Below are 20,460 nucleotides of genomic sequence, written 5' to 3'. Positions count from 1 at the left end.
CAACAGAGGTCACACAGACATAGACATGGTAATAACCGATGGCTTCTTTGCACATATTTTTTCAGTTGTGGATGCAGGCATTTCTGATCATTTCTGTGTCTTTTTTTACTGTAAATGATTTTATACAAGAGGATATTCCAGAACGCACTGTAAGGAAACGCTATCTTAAAGCTGAAGTGGCTGCAAATTTTATTAAGCTTTTAAGGGAGAATTCTGCAGAGTTTTTGCCCTTGTCTTGTGATTTTATTGTAGGTAGTTTTAACAGTAAACTCAGATCTACTGTTGAGTTGAGTGGCCCCTGTGCTGCCTTTAAAAAGTGTCAGAGTGAGCGCTCTGTTTTTTGGTTTCAGAAGTAGCGTCAGAGTGAGCGCTCTTACTTTCATTTTCAGCTCTGCTACTCTTTGTAGTAATGCCGCATTCGTTTGGCAATCCAGGCCGGTCATTCCTTGTCGGATTTTTATGACCGTATGACACGTCTGATCTGAAAGCGTTTCATTGCAACAGTCTGGAAAACATGGCGGCGCGCCGTAAGTTTGTTTTTGTTTGTATGGTTGCTGAGCACCGGAGAAGGACACTGATGACCTACATCAAATATTTGAGTGCAAGGGATGAAGAAAGACGTCGCATCATGCTGTAAGGCCAAAGTTTTCCAATAACCACTCAGCTAAAAAGTGTGTAGGCTGTCAGAAATATGTTGAGATAGCCTTATCAGTGTTTTGCATGACATGCATAAAGCACTTTGAATGACCATGTATGATATTGTAACCTACAGCGCAAGGACTCTAACATCTTTCCTGTGAATGTGTTAAACAATGCATTCCTATTTAGCTCTACTGTATGTGCTAGCACAAAGGATCTATGAATATCTGTTCCTGTGTATTGAAACCCGTGCTTAATGAACTGACTTTGGTCTGCACTTTCCGTTTCATTACGAAAAGACCTCCAAACTGCACTTTTAATAAAGACAGCAAGTGCAAAAATATTAGCCCTATTATTATTATTATTATTATTATTATTATAAAAAGTAGCCCTATTATTATTATTAGTAGTAGTAGTAGTAGTAGTAGTAGAAGTAGTAGTAGTTGTTGCCTTGCAGGTATGTGCTGTCCCAGTTATCCATCAGACACTCTGTGTTAAAGACGGGTAGAGAATGGGAAATCTTTCTGGAAATGGATGAACATTCATTCTGCCGGCATCTTAGGGTGACCTGGGCCCAATTTGATTTCCTACTGGACCAGCTACACCAACAACAACAACAACAGAGTCAACAAACAACACCAGGCCCCTCATTTTGGAGGCCGACCTGCAGTTCCCCTTCACCACAGACTTATAATGTTTTTGTGGTATATGGGGAACCAAAATTCATTCAGAGAAATCTCTGATAAGTTTAATGTGTCACAGAGTAAAGCTCATAAGTGCATTGTTGAGCTACTCAGCACACTCTGTTCCCTTACCCCCTCCTTCATCTCCTGGCCCAGTGAGTGTGAGAAGAGATTGTCTGCTGCTGCAATTTCCAGGGTCTGTGGCATCCCTGGCATTATTGGTGCCATCGATGGGTGCCACATTAAAATACAGAGGCCCATCCTCCGGGGCAGCGACTACCTCAACAGGAAAGGGTTTTACTCGGTCCTCCTACAGGGGATTGTGAATGAAAGGGGAAGGTTTGTAGACATATTTGTCGGACCACCAGGTTGGGTGCATGATGCACGAATGCTGCGCTCTTCCACCATTTATACAACTTGGGAGGAGAAGATGGGAGAGTACCAGCTGCTGGGGGATAGTGCTTACTGCGGGAATGCCTACTCCTTTGTTTGTTCACCTCAAAGAGATAATGGGGCTCTGTCAGCTGTGGACATAGCAAGGAACTTTCAAATCAGCAGGGGCAGAGTGATTGTGGAGCAGACCATTGGTAGGATGAAGTGTCGGTGGAGAAGAGTCCGAGAACTCCAGAATTACTGCCTGCATCCTCCACAATCTCTGTGCAGACCCCAAAGAAGTGTGTGAAGACCATCCACACGGCTGCCCAAGAGATGGCGATGATAATGAATAGCTAAATTATGATTTTCGTTATTAAATTTTTGCATTCATGAATTGTTTTGTCACAATGAGCCAGGAATGTGTTGTGGTTGTGTGATTTATGTTGCCCAAAATTATGTTGCCTTTTGAAAAAACAGGAAAACAGAGCACTCCTGATAAATATATAAAAAGTCATTTATATTGTTTTGAAAAGCACCCTGTATTTTTGGATCAAAAGAATTGTTCCTTCATTTTCTTCTCACAAAAATGGAATAAAAGATTGTCCGATGAATGTTGACTGAAGTATTTTATTAAATAAAAAACAGCACACGTGGTTAGAAATAAGATAGTTCTTGAAAAAAGCAGAGTAAAAAGTAAAATATCTTAAATAAATTAGGATGATTAACACACTGTGTACCAGACAAATACTGTTTATAATGAGGATTCTTCCTGGGTTCAGTCTTTGTCAAGAAAACGACCCATGAGATTTTCAAATGATTCACTGGAGTGCGTCAACAGGGCCATGAGCTCCAAATGTCTTTGTTGGCTTGCAGCCTCCACTTCTCGAATGACTCCAGCGAGGGGAATTTTCTCTGGCCGTCGACGTCTATAGGGGTGACGGCTGGAGGAGCCTGGCAGAGTGGTGGAGGAGCCTGGCAGACTGGTGGAGGAGCCTGGGGGGCGGCTGAAGAAGACTGGCAGAGTGGTGGAGGAGCCTGGGGGGCGGCTGAAGAAGACTGGCAGAGTGGTGGAGGCGCCTGGCAAAGTGGTGGAGGAACCTGGCAAAGTGGTGGAGGAGCCTGGCAGACTGGTGGAGGAGCCTGGGGGACGGCTGGACGGGTCTGGGAGACGCAGATCTTAAGGTCTCCTGATTTCTGATCCTTGAGCTGTACCCACAGCAGGATAAGTAACGTCATGGTGGCCGCCCAACAGTTCCTCCATCTGCGCGTAAAACTGGAACCACATCGTCCCCTGGCCCATTGTGCGGTTGTTGTCTTTGATCCATTTATAGCTCTCCTCCAAGGTCCCCCATTTTCTGGCAACCTTGTCAGGCCCAAAAACAACACCGAAATGGTTGGTAAGTTTGGCAGCCATTTCTTGCCACATTTGCTTCTTGGACCCTTTTCCCAGCCTCACCCTGGCATTGAGCTCCTTCAAGGACCTCGGTAAGTCCCCCCCATCCTCTTCCATCCTGTGCCTCATCAAATCTATGAGGAACAAAGTTTGGTCCCTAGTGAACACTTCATTCACATGCATGGGTACATTTGGAACCTCTGTGGACAGGTCACTTTGCTCCTCCATTGCCTCCTTATTGGACTCTTCATTGTTCTGCATTGTTTCATTTGGAGGCTCTGTGGGACTTGTCGGGTCACTTTGCGCCTCCATTGCCTCCCCACTGGCACCGTCAGCAGCATTTTGCAGCCCTAAACATGTAACATTTGATCAGATGACAGTGATGGTACCATAGCCTTCTACAGTATACAATGACAAATATGCCTATGATTAATATGTGTGTTTACGCATGATGACAGCATTACATTACAAGAAGTGAAAAGGGATTGTCAATATTTCACTCACCAGGTAAATGTATTTCAAACCGAACAGTCATTTGTTCGCCCAGAAAGAGGGTATGGGGGTCTGAAGCTGTTCGATAAAGGAGGCGGTTCAGGGGCTTGCTCAGCGCTCGATCAAGAAATAGAGTAGAATTTTCATCTGCGTATACTGTAACAACAGAGGTAAAGAAAGACACATTCCATTTTAGCCTGGTCCTTGCATGTATATCTATCCACCTCATCCATTTTACACTTGTTTCAACCTACTAGGCTGACTTTACAAGACATGTACACAAGCTCTGGAAATGAACACTGGTGATAAACACCTGAACATGCATTTTAAATGCTTAAGATGATCATAGGTGCAATGAAAAATGAAGCTATTCTACATAGGAGCAGAAAGAGAATAGCCTACAATGTAGTCTAGCCATAGACTTTGCTGGTTCAAATGACTTTAGGCTACAACGGGCTTGCACAGACTTTTTTTCCAACACAAATCACAGTGGAAATAGAAATGCCATTGCAAAGTACTTGTATGATTTTTACAACACAAACGCTTAATTAAACAACATATACGAGGACAAATTGAGGACAAATAACTTTGTTTACCATTCACAATGTGCGCAGCCATCTTCGTCGTGACGTCAATTCTACCGACTCGGTCTACCTGGACCTTGCCCGAGTTTGATGACGAGACCTCCGGGTAGAACGGGTGTTCTTTTGTACCTTTCCGGACTGGAAATCGTATCAATCCCGGTTCCAGCTACCAAACGAATGCGGCATTAGTTTGGCCTGCATCTTGCTGGAGCTCACACAGGCCAGGCAGACAGCCACATTCATGTTATGCTGAGAGTTTTCTGCACTTCAGCCTTGGAGAATATTTATCTGTAAGTATTCTGTGAATTATTCTGTAATACTCTGTACATTAGTAGACGTTTGTGTTTTTATTTTAAATAGCAGAGTGGAGATTAATGTGATTATTTTTGTAGAACATGTGCTCCGCTAGCTAGCAACAGGCTGTAGGTCTGTTCAGTTATTGATTGATGACTCATAGTGATGTGTTTTATGTAATGCAAATCTATGTTCTTGTTTCTGCTATGTTCCTCAGTTTTAAAAAGCAAAAAGCAAATAAACAAAGAAGACCGGTAAAACACAAGAAAAGTCAAGCCTTGTAGTTTTTATTGGGGGACTTAGGTACATGCGCTGCATGGTCAGTACAGCCCCACTAAAACCCCCCGGAGAAACAAAGAAGTCAAACAATTAAAGAGAAACTATCAGATAGCAGAAAGAAGATTGAGAATGAATGAGCAAATGATCAACTACTGTCAGAACTGAGCACAGGAGGTTGGACCCAAAAGCACGACCAGATAGACACGTTCAAAGTTACACACAGTTTATTAAACACCTCAAAAAATACTGAATAGGGGTTCCTGGGGAGCTGGCAGGCCCGAAGGAAACAGGCTGGGAATCCAACGGGAGGGGTCAGACGAGAGACGTTGGTCAGGCAGGCAGAGTCAGAACCAGGAATCCAGAGAGTAATGCAGAGGTACAGACTAGAGACAGGCAGAGGACGGTTAATGAGGCAGGCAGGGTCAGAACACAGGTTAGCAGGAATCTTGGCAGAGGTACAGATGAGCAGACGAAACAGGGTTACCGTGAGAGCAGGCAGGATCATACACAGGCTGAACAGGGAACTGGCGACAGTACCGACAGGGAACAGGCAGGTCTCAGGAAATGGGTCACAAACAGATCTCTCACAAGAAGGCAGGCAGAAAACACTGGTAAGTATCTCTCTCTCTGGAATTGATAACAAACATATATACTACAGAGAGGCAGGTTAACGAGACACAGGTGAACACATTAGGGAGGAGGGAGGCAATCACACAGGAGGAAGTAAAGACACCAGACATGACACAGGAGGGATAATACCAAAATAAAACCAGAAATGACGAAGACAAACACAAAACACTAACATCTGGAGGCAGTTGTGACAACTACCAAATCTTCTGAGATCAACTCACTATAAAATAAAGCAGTTAAATATGCAAGACAGGCACATTTCTCAAAACTGATCACAACTGGAACAACCCAAAAATTATTTTTTTCAACCATTGCTTAATTAACCCAGTTTTTATGTCCAGCAGTATGTCAACCAACTTAAAATGTGAAGAATTTGCAGTTCACTTCAGTAATAAAATAGAAACTATTAGATTTAATTTATGTCAGTCTCAGCCAATGAATTTTAACACCCCTGAGCCTTTGTTTTTATGTGAGGAAACACTAGAGAAGTTTGTCCTGGTTGATGCTGAAATGCTTGGGAAAATTAACTTCTCATTTAAAACTAGCAACCTGCCTTTTAGATCCCATTCCCACAATTATTTGCTTCAGATGGATGTTTTCCCTGCTGCTTTTTAAACTGCCATGGTTAAGCCTCTTTTGAAACAAAATAATTCAGACGCCTCGGTATTTAGCAACTATAGACTAGTGTCTAAACAGCCATTTTTAAGTACAATTTTAGACAAGCTTGTTTTTAATCAGTTAAATGATTTTATGGTCTCTAACAAGATTTTTGAAAAATACCAGTCTGACATTCAAGCCAATCAAAGCACAGAGATGGCACTGGTCAGGGTTGTTAATGACCTGAGGTCAACTATGGACATGAAAAAACCCTCTGTATTACTACTATTTGATCTTACTGCAGTCTTTGATACAGTCCACCACTCAGTCCTTTAAGCTAGACATCACAATCTGGTTGGTTCAATTTTAGGTCCAAAACTTTTTAATCTTTACATGCTGCCACTTGGGAACATCATCAGGAGGCATGGCATCAGTTTCCATAGTTATGCTGATGATACACAGCTGTATACTGCTGTGTCTCCTAAGGACTCAGGTCCACTTGATGCCCTTTTTAACTGTATTTTAGATATCAAGTCCTGAAGCTCAGAGAGAGAAACTCAACTCGAAACTTCAAGAACTGGCATGAAAACCCTGTCAACAAGTGAAAAACCTTGGAATTATCTTTGATTCGAATCTTAGTAGTGAACCACATATTAGAAGTATAATAAAAAAAAATAAAAAAATTGGATTTTATCACCTCAAGAACAATGCCAGAGTGCAACCGTTTCCCTCCCAAGCCAACACAGAGATACTAATGCATGGTTTTGTCACCTATAGAATTGATTACTGTAATGCTGTACTTGCTGTTCTTTCCAAGAAAAACATTGCTCAGTTACAGGTATTACAAAACTCAGCTGCACGTGTGCTGATGAGGACCAGAAAGAGAGTTCACGTTACACCAAGTCTCTGCATTGGCTTCCTGTGTGCCTCAGAATTTATTTGGGGGTATTTTTTTTATTGTGTGAGGCACTTTGTGTTGCATTCTGTTTGTATGAAAAGTGCTATATAAATAAATTTGGTTTGACTGTTGATTGATTGATTGATTGATTGATTGATTGATTGATTGATTGATTGATTGATTGACAATTTAAATGGAGATATCCAAAATAAAGTCTCAAAATATTTTGGGTATCTTTAGATAAATTCTCCATGGTACTTTATAGTTTATTCATACCAGAATTTAATCATAAGTATCTCAAATTTGAATTGAAATCTAATTAGACATATTTCAACTTAATGTGTTAACTATGCATAAATAAACTGCAGATCATATAAACCCTGTCAATCTGCTTGCCATGTCCCTATACTGTCTGATAATCTGTATATAAAGCAGTAAAATAAAAACTCCCACTTCAGCCCACTTGAAAATGCAGAAACATACTCACCCACACCAGGTCAACGTGTTTCCTCTCTGCGTCAGCCTCACCGTATCCAGGTTTTTCTGGAGCAACTAATGTAGGAAACGAATGGGAAATCCAGCAGCAGTAAAGTACGAAAGAGCAAGAATAACGGAGGGCAGAAGTATCTCCTTAAGTTTGCTTGGTGACATCACAGAGTCACATGTTACTGTGAAAGTAGTGCCCAGTCAAGTAGAACAGAAATCCATCCCCTTCAGCCAGCAGCCAGCAACTGTGATATATATAGTCTTCTGACCATAATATCAGTAAGTGTCTGTGCCTCCTAACTACTCCATGTCTGCCCACGAGACATTTTCCAGTGTTTTCTTTTTTTTACCTCTGCTTCGTCTTTTTTCTACCCAAAATGCACTGCGCTCTACGTCCCTTCCTCTCTTTGGTTCACTTCCTCTCTTTGGTTTGCTGGATTGTCCATTTGCATTTCTCACTGTAAGCCAACCGCACCAGGGTTCACTTGCAAGTGAACCGAGACCCCCAGTTTCCAAGCAGACCAGGGTTTGCTCGTTTGGTCTGCACCAGAGTTCGAATGAGCGTTCACACCACTCCAAACGAACCGAACTATCCGTGGAAGCGGACCAGGGTTTGTTTAAAGCAGACCAAATGGCGCCAGTGTGAATGCGTTCTTAGGAAAAGACAGCCGCTGTGCTTAGAGAATCCGACTGCATTTACACTAGGCTCCATAATTATGCTACGGTGAATGTTATTGGAATTCCCAAAGCAAACCTTTGGTAAACAAATGATGTCCAGAATATGGACTATTAGAAGTACAGGTTTTAAAGGTTAGATTAAGGGAAAAGATGTGATAATCAGCCTTATACATATAATAGCTCAAGAACTACCATACAACTCAGTAAATACCTTTCATGTTGACATGATTGTGGTTTGAAGATGTAATGGCTGATACAGGCTGTGGATGTGTAGTGTATCAAAATAGATTGCCCAAAGAATGGTTGATATGGCACGTCACTTTAAATGTTGCTGCCACAAGGAATTTTGGGATGGCATGATCCTCTTTCCTTTCATAAAGGATGGTCCAGGGTGTCCTATGCTAAAAGAGATTATAAAGGAAGCATTGTGAAGCACCTTTTCCTAATGTTAAAAGAATTCGAACAGCTCTTATCATGGCAGCTACTTAGATACTACCTTTCACTCAGTTTGGATCCTTCTCAAGCAAAAAGGACTATTTGAGCACAGCCATTATTTAATAGTACCTACCTATTCTGGTTTAACCCTATGGGCCCGAATGACGCATAGTGCGTCCAAATTCACACCTGTTCTTCTCTATTGATTTTCTCCGCGACTGTGCGTTATAGCGAGAAGCCACGCACGTCACATGAAACAACGGAATTGTAGCTTTCCGACAAGACCACTTGTCGGTAGTCCAATGTTTTCACAGCGAAAAAAAATGATAAAGTTACACTAAAATTATGTATAACAGAGCTTTCATACAGCTTTGCACACACATTACTCTTGGATGGATTACTCGCGAATGCAGGGTCGCACAGAAATGCCACGCTTATCACATGAAAGTGCAGGAGCAGAGCTTTCCAGTGATTCCACACACATCACTGTGCTGTCATCCCATCACCCTATAAATACAGATCAAGTGTCTACAAAATAAAAACCTGACAAATTTCTTTACAATCCATTATACAGATCTTGTTATCAGTCACTTCATATAGTGAGGAATATCGTATCTTACCACGTCTTAGGCTTGCATGTGTTTCTCCCTATCTATCAACATTTGTAGTCCGGCTTTCAAGATGCAAATATCTCCATATTGTCCAGTTGACACTCCATCAAACCTTGTATGACAAGACAAGCGCACTTCACCTTTGCGCACCCAGACAACTGTAGCCTAATTATGCATGCATGACAGGGCCGTAGTCACCATATACATTGAGGGAGACATGTCCCCCCCTGGGCGGCACAGTGGGGTGGTGGTTAGCACTCTCGCCTCACAGCAAGAGGGTTGCCGGTTCGATCCCAGGCGTGGGAGCCCTTCTATGCGGAGTTTGCATGTTCTCCCCATGTCAGCGTGGGTTCTCTCCGGGCACTCCGGCTTCCTCCCACAGTCCAAAGACATGCAGATTGGGGACTAGGTTAANTGCCAGATTCCAGAGAGTCTCCCCTCTTCATATATGGCAGAATATGTCATTTTCCAACTTGCTATGGTGAGATACATGTAAAAATGTAAGAATTTAGTAACACTGATTTGTTTTTTTCATTGATATAAAAATTAATATAAAATACAGGCACATAGGAGGACATGTAACGATGGCAAATCTGGATAGCTGGATTGTCCTGAAAAAAAAAACAAGATATAGCATGTGTATGTAGCCTTTATAATGACTGTGATATCACCTTAAAAGTAAAGGCAGTAAAAAATACCCTAAAAACGCCTAGGGCCTTTTTTGGAGTGTTGCAGAGTTGTGAAATGTGTTTTCTGAAATGTGGTGTTTTGTGAAATGTAATGTTTTGTTAAATGTTGTAGTATTTTGTGATATGTTGTTATGTAAAATGTTGTAGTGTTATCTAAAATGTTGTAGTGTTTTTGAAAATGTTGTCATGCTTTGTGAAATGTTGTATTTTGTGAAATACTGAAGTGTTTTCTGAAAAGTGTTTTTGAAAATGTTGTGTTTTGTGAAATGTCGTAGTCTTGTCTGAAATGTTGTGATTTGACCCTCAGGGTCACTGTATAGTTCTGTCATCTTTGAAATTATCAATAAGAATATTAAAATCATCCACTATAATAACACAATCAAAGGCAATAAACACTTCAGACCACAGTTTGGAAAAGTCAAACTTCCGAATGATTTTTTTTTGCACTAGAATATTATCTTACACTGGAATGGTTGCATTTTCTGAGGAAAAGGTATGAAAGCTGGAAGCTGTTAGCTTCTGCTGCTGCTTCCAGCTGCTGTTAGAACAGCAATTTTTCACGTCTTTTAGCGCCACCTACAGGTAAGAGTGTATTAAGTGCTACAGACTTTTTCAGCATCCCCATCTGTACAACTTTGCTACATTTACAGTAGTTAACCATGGAATATTACACTTACGAGATGTGGCAGTTACTAAGTAGTATGGTGGCGTTTTATTAATGGCCACAGGGTGGGGCTATTGCTGCAATTATTAAATATGTCAAGCATATACTCATGGAGTAGTTGTTTACCAAGTTTCATTTTATTGAAGTCAATGGAACTGTAAAAAATATTGTTTTAATGTTACTTTATGCAATGTGGCTGTGTGTACAATATCCCCATTTTGACTGCAATCCAATTTAGCATTGAAGAGTTTTTGCCCATTAGGTGCATGAGGCCACCCCTTTCAAAGGTTTGCTAACCAATTACAGAAAACAGGATGTGATACCCAAAGTGAACTTGTGATTGTGTTGCTGGTCATCTTAAAATGATTTGTACTAAGTTTGGTGAAGATAAGGTGAAATATGTGCCAAAAGAAGCCAAAAATGTGTATACCAAAAAATCCAAAATGTCGGAAAAAATGTTTGCGCAAATGGCCGTGGCCTATATCAGCCAAATTGCCACACACTGTTCAAATACTGTTTCGTTTTAACTCTCACGGTTCATGAGTTAGCCAACTGTGGATTAATCCACATGTTGTCCTTTGGTATTTCCAGCAGCAGACTGAGTCAAAATAAAGTACACTGTGTGTGTGTTTGTGGTAATGGAGGAACAGGTCACCCAGTGCAACAGTGTGACTCACTGATGTGTTTTAATAGTTTTTGGAATCCAGCAGCGTTCTATGGCACAAATGAATGGGCGGCTGTGGCTCAGAGGTAGAGCGGGTCATCCACCAATTGGAAGATCAGCTGTTCAATCCCCCGCTCCTCCTGTCTACATGTAGAAGTATCCTTGAGAAAGATACTAAACCCCAAATTGCTCCCAATAATGCTTCCATCAGTGTGTGAGTGAGTTAAGAACTGAGTAGCAGGTGACACCTTGTATGGAAGTCTCGGCCACCTGTGTCTGAATGTGTGTGTGAATGGGTGAATGTGACTCCCAGTGTAAAAAGCGCTTTGAGTGGTCAAATGACTAGAAAGGCACTATACAAATGCAGGTCCATTTACCATTTACCCACACAACTGTGTGACACACCTTGTCAGTAGAATCAATTTATTGTTTGTTTGGGTCTGCACAAAATTTGCTGATAAGAAAAGACAGAAAATGACTTTAAATTAATAACAAATACTGTATGTCTGACTAAATGAGTTTGTCATTTCTGGAAGAAATTCCCAATGTAGTTGTGCAATAACACTGATGCTGGTATAGCAGTAACACAGTGACGTAATGTAGGAGCATCCCTCTGTTAGATGAATATTGCAGAGGAATTCTTTAACAAGGACACAGCTCTACAGAGCTCTGAGACTATGTCCACTACATCTGAAAAAAACTCATCAATTATTAAATTACACTGTATATGTCATTTTAAGCTAAAGATGTGTGTCTGTGTGGAGTTTTGGTTGTGGTTGTCTCCATTCATCGTCAGTAAATGTCAAAGCAGTGTGAGACACTGCAAGTGTTTAAGTTTGTGTCTTTCAGTATTTATGTTCTACAAAAGGATGACCACTCCAGTAACAGTAAGCGTGTTTCAATGTTGCAGGGCAGGGAGGATGACTCCTGTACAGAGTCCGAAGCCCACTCTATATCCATCTCCTTGACAGTAACCTAGAAAAAGAAAAAGATGGGTGATTACTATAAACAGAAACATGTGAATACAGTCATAATAATCAGTATGTAAGCCTGTTGAAATCACAGAGGTCATGCCCTTTTGCAGTCAAACATTTTGTCAGATGTACAGCACGGTGGTGCAGAAAAAGAGGGCTTGGGGTTTGAACCCTGCCGGCCGACCGGCTGGTTGATAGGCTCCAGCACCTCCACAGCCCTTAACAGCATAAGCAGTTAGGGATAATGAATGAATTAATGAAGTTTAAATGTATAGCTGATATTGTTATTTAGGGGTGACCCCAAATAGTCGATGATTCGGTGATTCGATTCGGAGAAGTCTGATTCGACTGCCAGTCTCGCCATCGAATCGTCGCAAAATGTGGTTATGAAACAAGACCGTACCATTCTGACTATATGGGGGTGCTCACTGCTGCTGAAAATCTTGATTAGACATAGAATATATTTGTTTTCTAGTAATTCATGATATATAGCTTATTTTGATACAAACATCAGCCTAATTTCTGTTAATAAAAAATTAAAAATAAAAAACGCATGAATAAATCACCCAGTTGCTCGATCCAAATAAGATGAGGTGAGTGAGTGCGCTGCAGGACCATCAGAGCAGCATCGAGGCCTACGGTGATTTAAATTTAAAGTTAAAGTCCCACTGATTGTCACACACCTCAGTGTGTGAAATTTGTTCTCCGCATTTGACCCATCCCCTGAGGGAGCGGTGAGCAGCAGCGGTGCCGCGCTCGGGAATCATGTGGTGATGATTTACGGTGGCGGAGCGCATAAACAAACACTTAGGAGGAGGTATGTGCTCTCAAATCAAACTTTTTTGAAGGATTATTCGTTTACCTGAAGTGTCTTGAAACGAATTTCACCGCTGATTGTTTTCTTGATAGACTCTGATTTTTTATTTGGCTACTTTTTGTCCGACGATTGAGAGCGGTGACGCACGATCCGTGTAATCTCTCAAGACAGATTCTGCAATTTACATTGTAGAATCTGTCAGCAGCCCTGTGTGAAAGACGACTAGAGAGGGGGGGAGGGCGGGGCTTTGAGTTTGAACGATGCTGCGCTTTAGCCAATCACAATGGAGGGGGCGTGGCCGAGACGTGCAGGTGTCCCCAGGAAATGTGTACCAACAGAAACAGCAAGCTCCGCGTCCATGGCGACCGCTCCACCCAAAATGCCGTCTCGTCAACGTGAAATTTTTTTTTTTTTCCAGCGGATGAGTTACAACATGATTGAGCTAACTGGAGTACTTTCATGTCATATCCGACAACAGGAGGCTTTTAACAGATGACGTCTGTAATTGTAATTTCATTATTCTTTGTGTATTCTTTGTGTTTTCAAATACACAGACGTCTAGACCTCTTAACCTCCCACCTAGATACAAAATCCTGCAGGATACGCCAGGTGTGAAACACACCCTAGGGGGTCGGAGCTAATACTTGCAGCAGACAAAAGAGTGTTAAAACAATGGGTAGGGGCGCCGGTCCCTGCCGCAGACAGAAGGGTGTGAAATACACCTTAAGAGGCGTTCCTCAGGTATAAATGTTTAAGCTTCCCCATGCTCGGGGTCTTTCTTCATTCTGACCACTTGTGTGCTGATTGGCCTTTTCTTTGCAAAGAAAATAAAAAAACCTTGTCGGCCGGCAGAAGTCTCTATTTCATTATTCACCAGCAGCAGAGAATTTCCACAGCAATTTGGTGTCAGAAGTGGGAACCCTCGAGCGATCGTCTGGGACGGAGTGCGGACAGTGACATCCTGGAAGGAAAAAGATTTCCAGCCTTCAACCTCAAATCCTCTTCTGAGCAGGGAGGACTGACCGCAGACGTCCCAGATCGTTGCCGCTGGGATTCCACGAACGCAATTCAGCAAAATTCATCTGGTGAGCACTGAAGTATTTACATTTAAACTATTATTATTATTATTATTATTTATTTTTTTTTATTTATTTATTTTTTTTAATTTGGCATAACATTTCCATTTCTCATATTATCCACAATTGGCCGGCTTTTGTCGCTTGTAGCCTAAACGAAGCGACCAGCTTTTGTCGCTTGTAGCCTAAACAAAGCGACCAGCTTTTGTCGCTTGTAGCCTAAACGAAGCGACCAGCTTTTGTCGCTTGTAGCCTAAACGAAGCGACCGGCTTTTGTCGCTTGTAGCCTAAGCGAAGCGACCTGCTTTTGTCTCTTGTAGCATAAACGAAGTGACCTGTTTTTTTCACTTGTGGCCATAACAAAGTGATCCTTACAGAGACGTCTGTATTGTAATAGTCGTGCACGACCTCCACATTTGGAATGGGGAGATTTCCGTCGAGGTTGGACCTCCGGAGGGGCCTATTGTGGATGTTATGAGAATGAGAAGGAAATATGGGGATAAAAGTCTAAAATATTTAAATGTCTGGATAGCTGAGTTTTGGATTCCCAATAGGGGGATCCCTCAGTTTAAAAAAACATATCAATATTAGAAGAAAAACTGAAGGGAAAAGAACAAGAAATGAGAGGGAAAAAGAGTTTCTGTTAAAAAAAAAAAAAAAAAATTGAAATTATAGAAGGTCAAAAAGAATGTTTACAGATGTGGAAAGGAGACGCAGAGACACAAAATGGGAAAACAATGAAGAAACAACTACCCTTTTCTTGTGAAAAAGTTGAAACCAATGAAAAGCAAAATTCACACACGCAAAGAACACCAGACTCGCAGATCTCCTCTTCTTTGTTTCCACAGCTGGCGGCTTTGAAGCTGGATCCAGATCTCAATGGCAACCCACCATTTCGTCCTTCATTCAACACCTACAGTTGCCTTCAACTACCTGATGAGTCAAGCAATTCTCCAGATGTGTGGGAAATTCATCTCGTCAAGCAATTCTCCAGATGTGTGGGAAATTCATCTCTGCAATTGTTTCTTAAACGGACTAAAACCGGACATTGCCTCAGCTGTTAAAAGTTCCTGCATCGGTTGGAATGATGCACGCCTGTCCAAACTTCGCAGACACGCCATACATGCCCATGACCAAATACTCTCTAAGATAAAAAAAAAGAAAAGACAACACAGAAGGAGCTTCACATGGCAGCAATAACCATGTTTAACACAGTCCGAGAACATGGACAACCAGGTCATGAACATAGAGGAAAAGAACGCGGCCGACACAGGAACTGGGAAAGAAAACCTCCAAGTGATGTCTGTTTCCTCTGTGGCCAACGTGGACATTGGAGACGTGATTGTCACAGAAATACCTCATCAAACCTCAGTAGACAAGTCGGACTGAAAATGCCTGGGGGTTGTCGGAGAGAGATGGACTCCTGCTGACAAGCCAAACCAACCTGTGAGACCAGAAGAAGGTACTGCACCACACTCACACACACACACACACACATACTAAGCAGATTAATACACAAGCTATCGAGAGTTCAGACAAAAAATATGCAATTGCTCTAACATATGTTCACTACACATCTGATCATTTCAAAAAGTTTCCACAACATTGACCATCACAGAACAAAATGTTATATTCTTAGTTGACTCAGGAGCCACACATTCTGTGATAAAAGCTTTAGAATTCACTAAGAAACCAAAATTAAGTGGAGATTATGTGTACTCTGTTGGTTCATCAGGTCAAACAATTAGGGAGAACATTACTGTCCCACTCAAATGTGCGGATGAGTCAAATACAAGCTTCAAACATGCATTCTTGCTCTCTGAAGTCTGTCCCATTAACCTGATGGGCAGGGACTTGATGTGCAAATTAGGCCTTTGTCTGATCTCAACCCCAGAAGGTGTCAAAGTTCACAGACTATCTGATCTGTAACCAAATTTTTCACACTCCTTTTTCCACCACACCCCAAACCTGAGGTATGCATATCAGTGGAAACTGCAACCATCAACAACCTCTGAGCTTGTTACAGAAGCTAGGAAAACAGTTTTAACAGCTTCAACAGATTTCATGACACCAGAGGACCTACATTGCACCTCTCATGTGTCCCCAGGACCTGATGATCCATATGAGGAAGGTTGGTTGAGGGAGAGATTTGACAAACTCACATTGACACACATTTATTGGACACAACACAAATGTGCTATATCAGTCTCTCTCACACCAGCTCAATGTGACATGTACACTATGGACCATTCTGTCCCACACCTCACATTTGCAAAACACATCAGATAACTGGGAAGATTTGGGCCCATTTATAAAATCATGTCAGCGTGCAGCCGATTGGCAAGAAACATCTGATCAATCTATTTTATTTTCACCAACACTGCAGTGCTACTCTAAAACTTCAACATCTGTTGTGCACACTCAAAGAAAAAATCCAGCTGGTACCTAAAAGCACTTCTAAATCTTTTTCTTTTTTGTCCGAAGAACAAGCTACAGCTATTACAGCCCAACAGGAGGTCCCTAAGACACTGTGGACTGTCCATAAGTATGATGTTGGCCTCATCAAAGACTGTGAACCTGTTGTCATCACTCCAAAATCAGACTTTAGACCTTGCAAGGCTCAATATCCACTTAAACAAGAAGCCATTGATGGCATAACACCAGTCTTTGAGTCTCTTAAAGCAGCAGGAGGAATTGTTCCCTGTGATGACTCTCCAGTGCGCATACCTTTGTTCCATTTTGCTCCCTAACTCAATTGCTGTTTGTAAATGCCTTGCTCATACTAACAACTCAGATTCTCTCTAGGAAAAGCAAGAGGTGATGCCACTGCAAAAAGAGCTGCACTCCAACCCACTATCCTTGATCCTTTGTTTGTTTCAACTCCAGTCTCTATTCCCAGCTCCCTTACAGCAATACAGTCCTTTGCCACACCACAAGAAAAGACGATGTGGAGACACTGCGGTGCCACACAGGAAGAAGCAGTGTGGCGGGGACCCAATGAAAAACCTTGCCTGCCCAAACATTTCTTTCCTCACTTTGCAAAACTGACACATGGATTGGACCATGTGTCAAAAGGGGGGATGTTGGATGCCATAACTCAACACTGGTTCACCAAAGGGTTTTCAGTTCATGCGCAGAAGTTTTGTCAATCATGTACGGTTTGTGCAACAGATAACGCAGGTAAAACCAAAACAATCACACACGCTGCTCACCCACCACCAGACAGACCATTTGAACATTTGAATACCAACTAAACTGAGCAGCGATAATGGCTCACACTTTGTCAATTCTGCAATAACCCAAATCAGTGAATTTCTTGCCATTGACCTCAGACAACATTGTGCATACCACCCTGCCAGTGGAGGTGCTGTCGCACGAGAAAATGGCACTCTGAAATCAAAATTGGCTAAGTGTTGTGAGGAAACGGGATTGCCATGGACAAAAGCTCTGCCTATTGTTCTAATGCATATGAGAATGAGAAAAAGGTCCACAGTGAACATGAGTCCCTTTGAAATTCTTTTTGGCAGACATCCATCCCTAGGAGTGGAACCTGTAACCAGGCCGCTCCCCTCCACTGGCCTATGTGAGGATGACATGTTACAATATTGCAAAAACTTATCTTCCACTCTCTCTCTAATCTCTCAACAGGTGAAATCAGCCCTTCCACCACCAGCTTCCACATCATTCCATGATTTCCAACCTGGCGACTGGGTGGTGATAAAGGACCTAAAAAGGAAACACTGGCACTCCAAACACTGGCGAGGTCCATTCCAGGTGCTCCTGACAACGCATACTGCTGTGAAGATCGCTGAGAGAGCAACGTGGGTTCACGCCAACCACTGCAGGAAGGTCCCTGAGCCAACGGAGGAACTCAGCTGTCGACGCAAGGACGGACATCGTGAGGATGAACAACGCGAGGACGAACGAGCTCAACAGAGGAATGGGGAATGTGGAATTGAATATCCAAGCTCTGATATGTACAGACAACTCACAGTCATAGTCAGTGGACCAGCAGACCTATATGACGCCCCACTTAACATGCTGTCAGATGTTAAGACTGCCTCGCCAACCTCTGAGATAGAAGACAACCACCTCGACAACTTAAACATCGCTGATCACAAAGATGACACAGTGCAACAAGCCCTCAGACAATGCAATGACAACAGTGCATGTGCTCTAGCTCTTTTACACAAAAAAGAGTTGAAGATTCCTGGTGACTGTTGGGTGTGTCATGCTTTAGCAGCTAGATGGCAAGCAAAACCTCTGACAGCAAATGTTGTGTTACAAGGCCACATGAAAGAATCTTGGGGCAGAAAAGATCATGGTAAATGCACTGTCCCCCTGGGAATGATGATGTTACTGATTGCTGGCCAACAAATCAGGAGTAATGTCTCAGTTGCTCCACATCCCAATATTACCTGCATTGATTCCCATTCAACCCCTAGTAACATGGCATTTGAAGTTCCTCTACAGCATGCAGAGACTTGTGTTTGTTCAACATCATCATCAGGTCCTTACCTAGGCCAGTCAAGTTGTCACACTAGAGTATTTGTGAATACTACAACATCAACCAATTGTTCTCACAGATGGCCTAATAACACCCTGACAAGATTTGCCTGCCCATTTAGACAACTTTCATCCCAACCAGGAATAATGTGGTCTTGCGGTAGAAAGGCCTATCATGATTTTCCACCTCTATTTCAGTGGTCCGGTTGTTGCCATCCATCAATTGTCGCAACTGATACTAAAGTCTTCCATAAGAAGGCTCCTACCACCAACATTCAATCTACCACGCATTTTCGAGTTCACAGAGATATTACTGGTGTTCCCTCCAAATATGATGGTTATGTACTAGCTGACCCCTGGACTTCTCCCAACGCCAATGTTGGTTGGTCCCTATTTCTAGGAGGTGGAACGGCTGCAGCCCTGAACAAGATTAATGGACTGGCTTGGTCTGTTCTTTCCTTAGCAAACCAAACTGAAGCGGCTCTTACCTTAATCAGCACTGAAATGTTTGCAATTAGAACAGCAGTTATCCAACACAGACTTGCTCTCGACATTATTTTAGCTGAAAAAGGGGGTATTTGCAAAATACTTAATGTTTCTTGTTGTTTTTATGTCCCTGATGAATACGAGAACATCACCGACATCATCAAACATATGCAAGATGCCATTCGACCCCCACCAGTAGCAAATGACTCATGGCCCTCTTGGCTAAAGTCTTGGGGCCAACAATGGTCATCGTGGTTTGTAACAATGATAATCCCAGCTGTAATTATTTTCTTTTTGCTCAGCACCTTAATTCTGTGTGTGTTGAAATGGCTGTCCAACGTGCTCACTAAGAAGATAATCCAATCCTCCACATATGTTCATGTGAATGTTAACAATGCCAATCAAAATTCAGCCTCATTTCACATTCCTGATCCCCATCATTACCCCAGCTCAGACTCTGACTCTGATGATGACATTTTGTAAATATTGTTTTTTGTTTGTTTGTTTTTTTGCTTTTTTTTTTGTCTTTTCTCTCTCTCTCTCCCTTTCCTTCAATTTTTACATACATATTTTTTTTGTTTTTCTTTTTTTTGTTTTGTTTTAGTGATTAATCAATAATCAGAAGGGGGGAATTGTAATTGTAATTTAATTATTCTTTGTGTATTCTTTGTGTTTTCAAATACACAGATGTCTAGACCTCTTAACTTCCCACCTAGATACAAAATCCTGCAGGATACGCCAGGTGTGAAACACCCTAGGGGGTCGGAGCCAATACTTGCAGCAGAAGAAAGAGTGTGAAAACAATGGGTAGGGGCGCCGCTCCCTGTCGCAGACAGAAGGGTGTGAAACACACCGTAAGAGGCGGTCCTAAGGTATAAATCTTTAAGCTTTCCCCATGCTCGGGGTCTTTCTTCATTCTGACCGCTTGTGTGCTGATCGACCTTTTCTTTGCAAAGAAAATAAAAAAACCTTGTCAGCCGGCAGAAGTCTCTATTTCATTATTCACCAGCTTATTCTCCTCTTTAAGTAAAATTTTAGAAAGAGTTGTTAGTGACCACATTTGGAAATATATGGAATCTAATAACCTTTTAACCCGTGCTCAACATGCATATCGTAAAAATCATTCTACTGAAACTGCATTGATAGATATGACAGATGAGTGGCTAAGTGCCCTTGATCAAGGTAAACTAGTGTCCTTATTACTTCTTGATTTTACTGCAGCATTCGATTTGATAGATCACACTATTCTACTGAAAAAGTTGACTCATTATGGTTTCAGTGAGAATGCTATCAATTGGATGAGTTCCTACTTAAATGGTAGAAAGGAATCCATCTATGTTAATGGCTCATTTTCTTCCCCACGTACACTTACATGTGGTATTCCACAAGGGAGTTGCCTAGGGCCATTATTGTTTATTATATACACGAATGATTTTCCCTTAGTGTTAGCCAACTCAAATGCACATATGTTTGCGGATGATACAACCATCACTGCAGCAGCAGACTCACA

At 41.9% G+C, this 20,460-nt stretch overlaps 2 protein-coding genes across 5 annotated transcripts in view; both read right to left on the bottom strand.

The window, feature by feature from the left end:
- Positions 1 to 623: 623 nt before the first annotated feature.
- LOC126388623 (uncharacterized) lies at positions 624 to 9,485 on the bottom strand. 2 transcript variants are annotated; one of them, XR_007569765.1, is made up of 3 exons: positions 5,224 to 9,485; positions 3,595 to 5,122; positions 624 to 3,440 (listed from the first exon to the last, which is right to left on the bottom strand). XR_007569765.1 is itself a non-coding variant. In XM_050041837.1 (3 exons), exons 1-3 carry the CDS (start codon positions 4,198 to 4,200, stop codon positions 2,875 to 2,877), a joined length of 732 nt encoding a protein of 243 aa, XP_049897794.1. In that variant the 5' UTR covers positions 4,201 to 4,301; the 3' UTR covers positions 624 to 2,874. The 2 variants fall into 2 exon arrangements, 1 of the variants encoding a protein (XP_049897794.1); XM_050041837.1 differs by lacking the exon at positions 5,224 to 9,485 and having other exon boundaries at positions 3,595 to 3,738; positions 4,179 to 4,301.
- Positions 9,486 to 11,497: 2,012 nt separating this feature from the next.
- Positions 11,498 to 20,460, bottom strand: part of fah (fumarylacetoacetate hydrolase (fumarylacetoacetase)) — a 625,231-nt gene continuing 616,268 nt past the window's right edge. For all 3 annotated transcript variants that reach the window (XM_050041455.1, XM_050041446.1, XM_050041463.1), the window contains exon 13: positions 11,498 to 12,066. In XM_050041455.1, the coding sequence (XP_049897412.1) occupies positions 11,990 to 12,066 (77 nt within the window). In that variant the 3' untranslated portion in view covers positions 11,498 to 11,989. The remainder of the gene's footprint in view (positions 12,067 to 20,460) is intronic.

Source organism: Epinephelus moara, chromosome 1, assembly GCF_006386435.1.
Source record: "Epinephelus moara isolate mb chromosome 1, YSFRI_EMoa_1.0, whole genome shotgun sequence".
NCBI lineage: Eukaryota > Metazoa > Chordata > Actinopteri > Perciformes > Serranidae > Epinephelus > Epinephelus moara.
The sequence above is the reverse complement of the archived record's forward strand: the minus strand, read 5'-3'. Positions and strand labels throughout refer to the sequence as shown.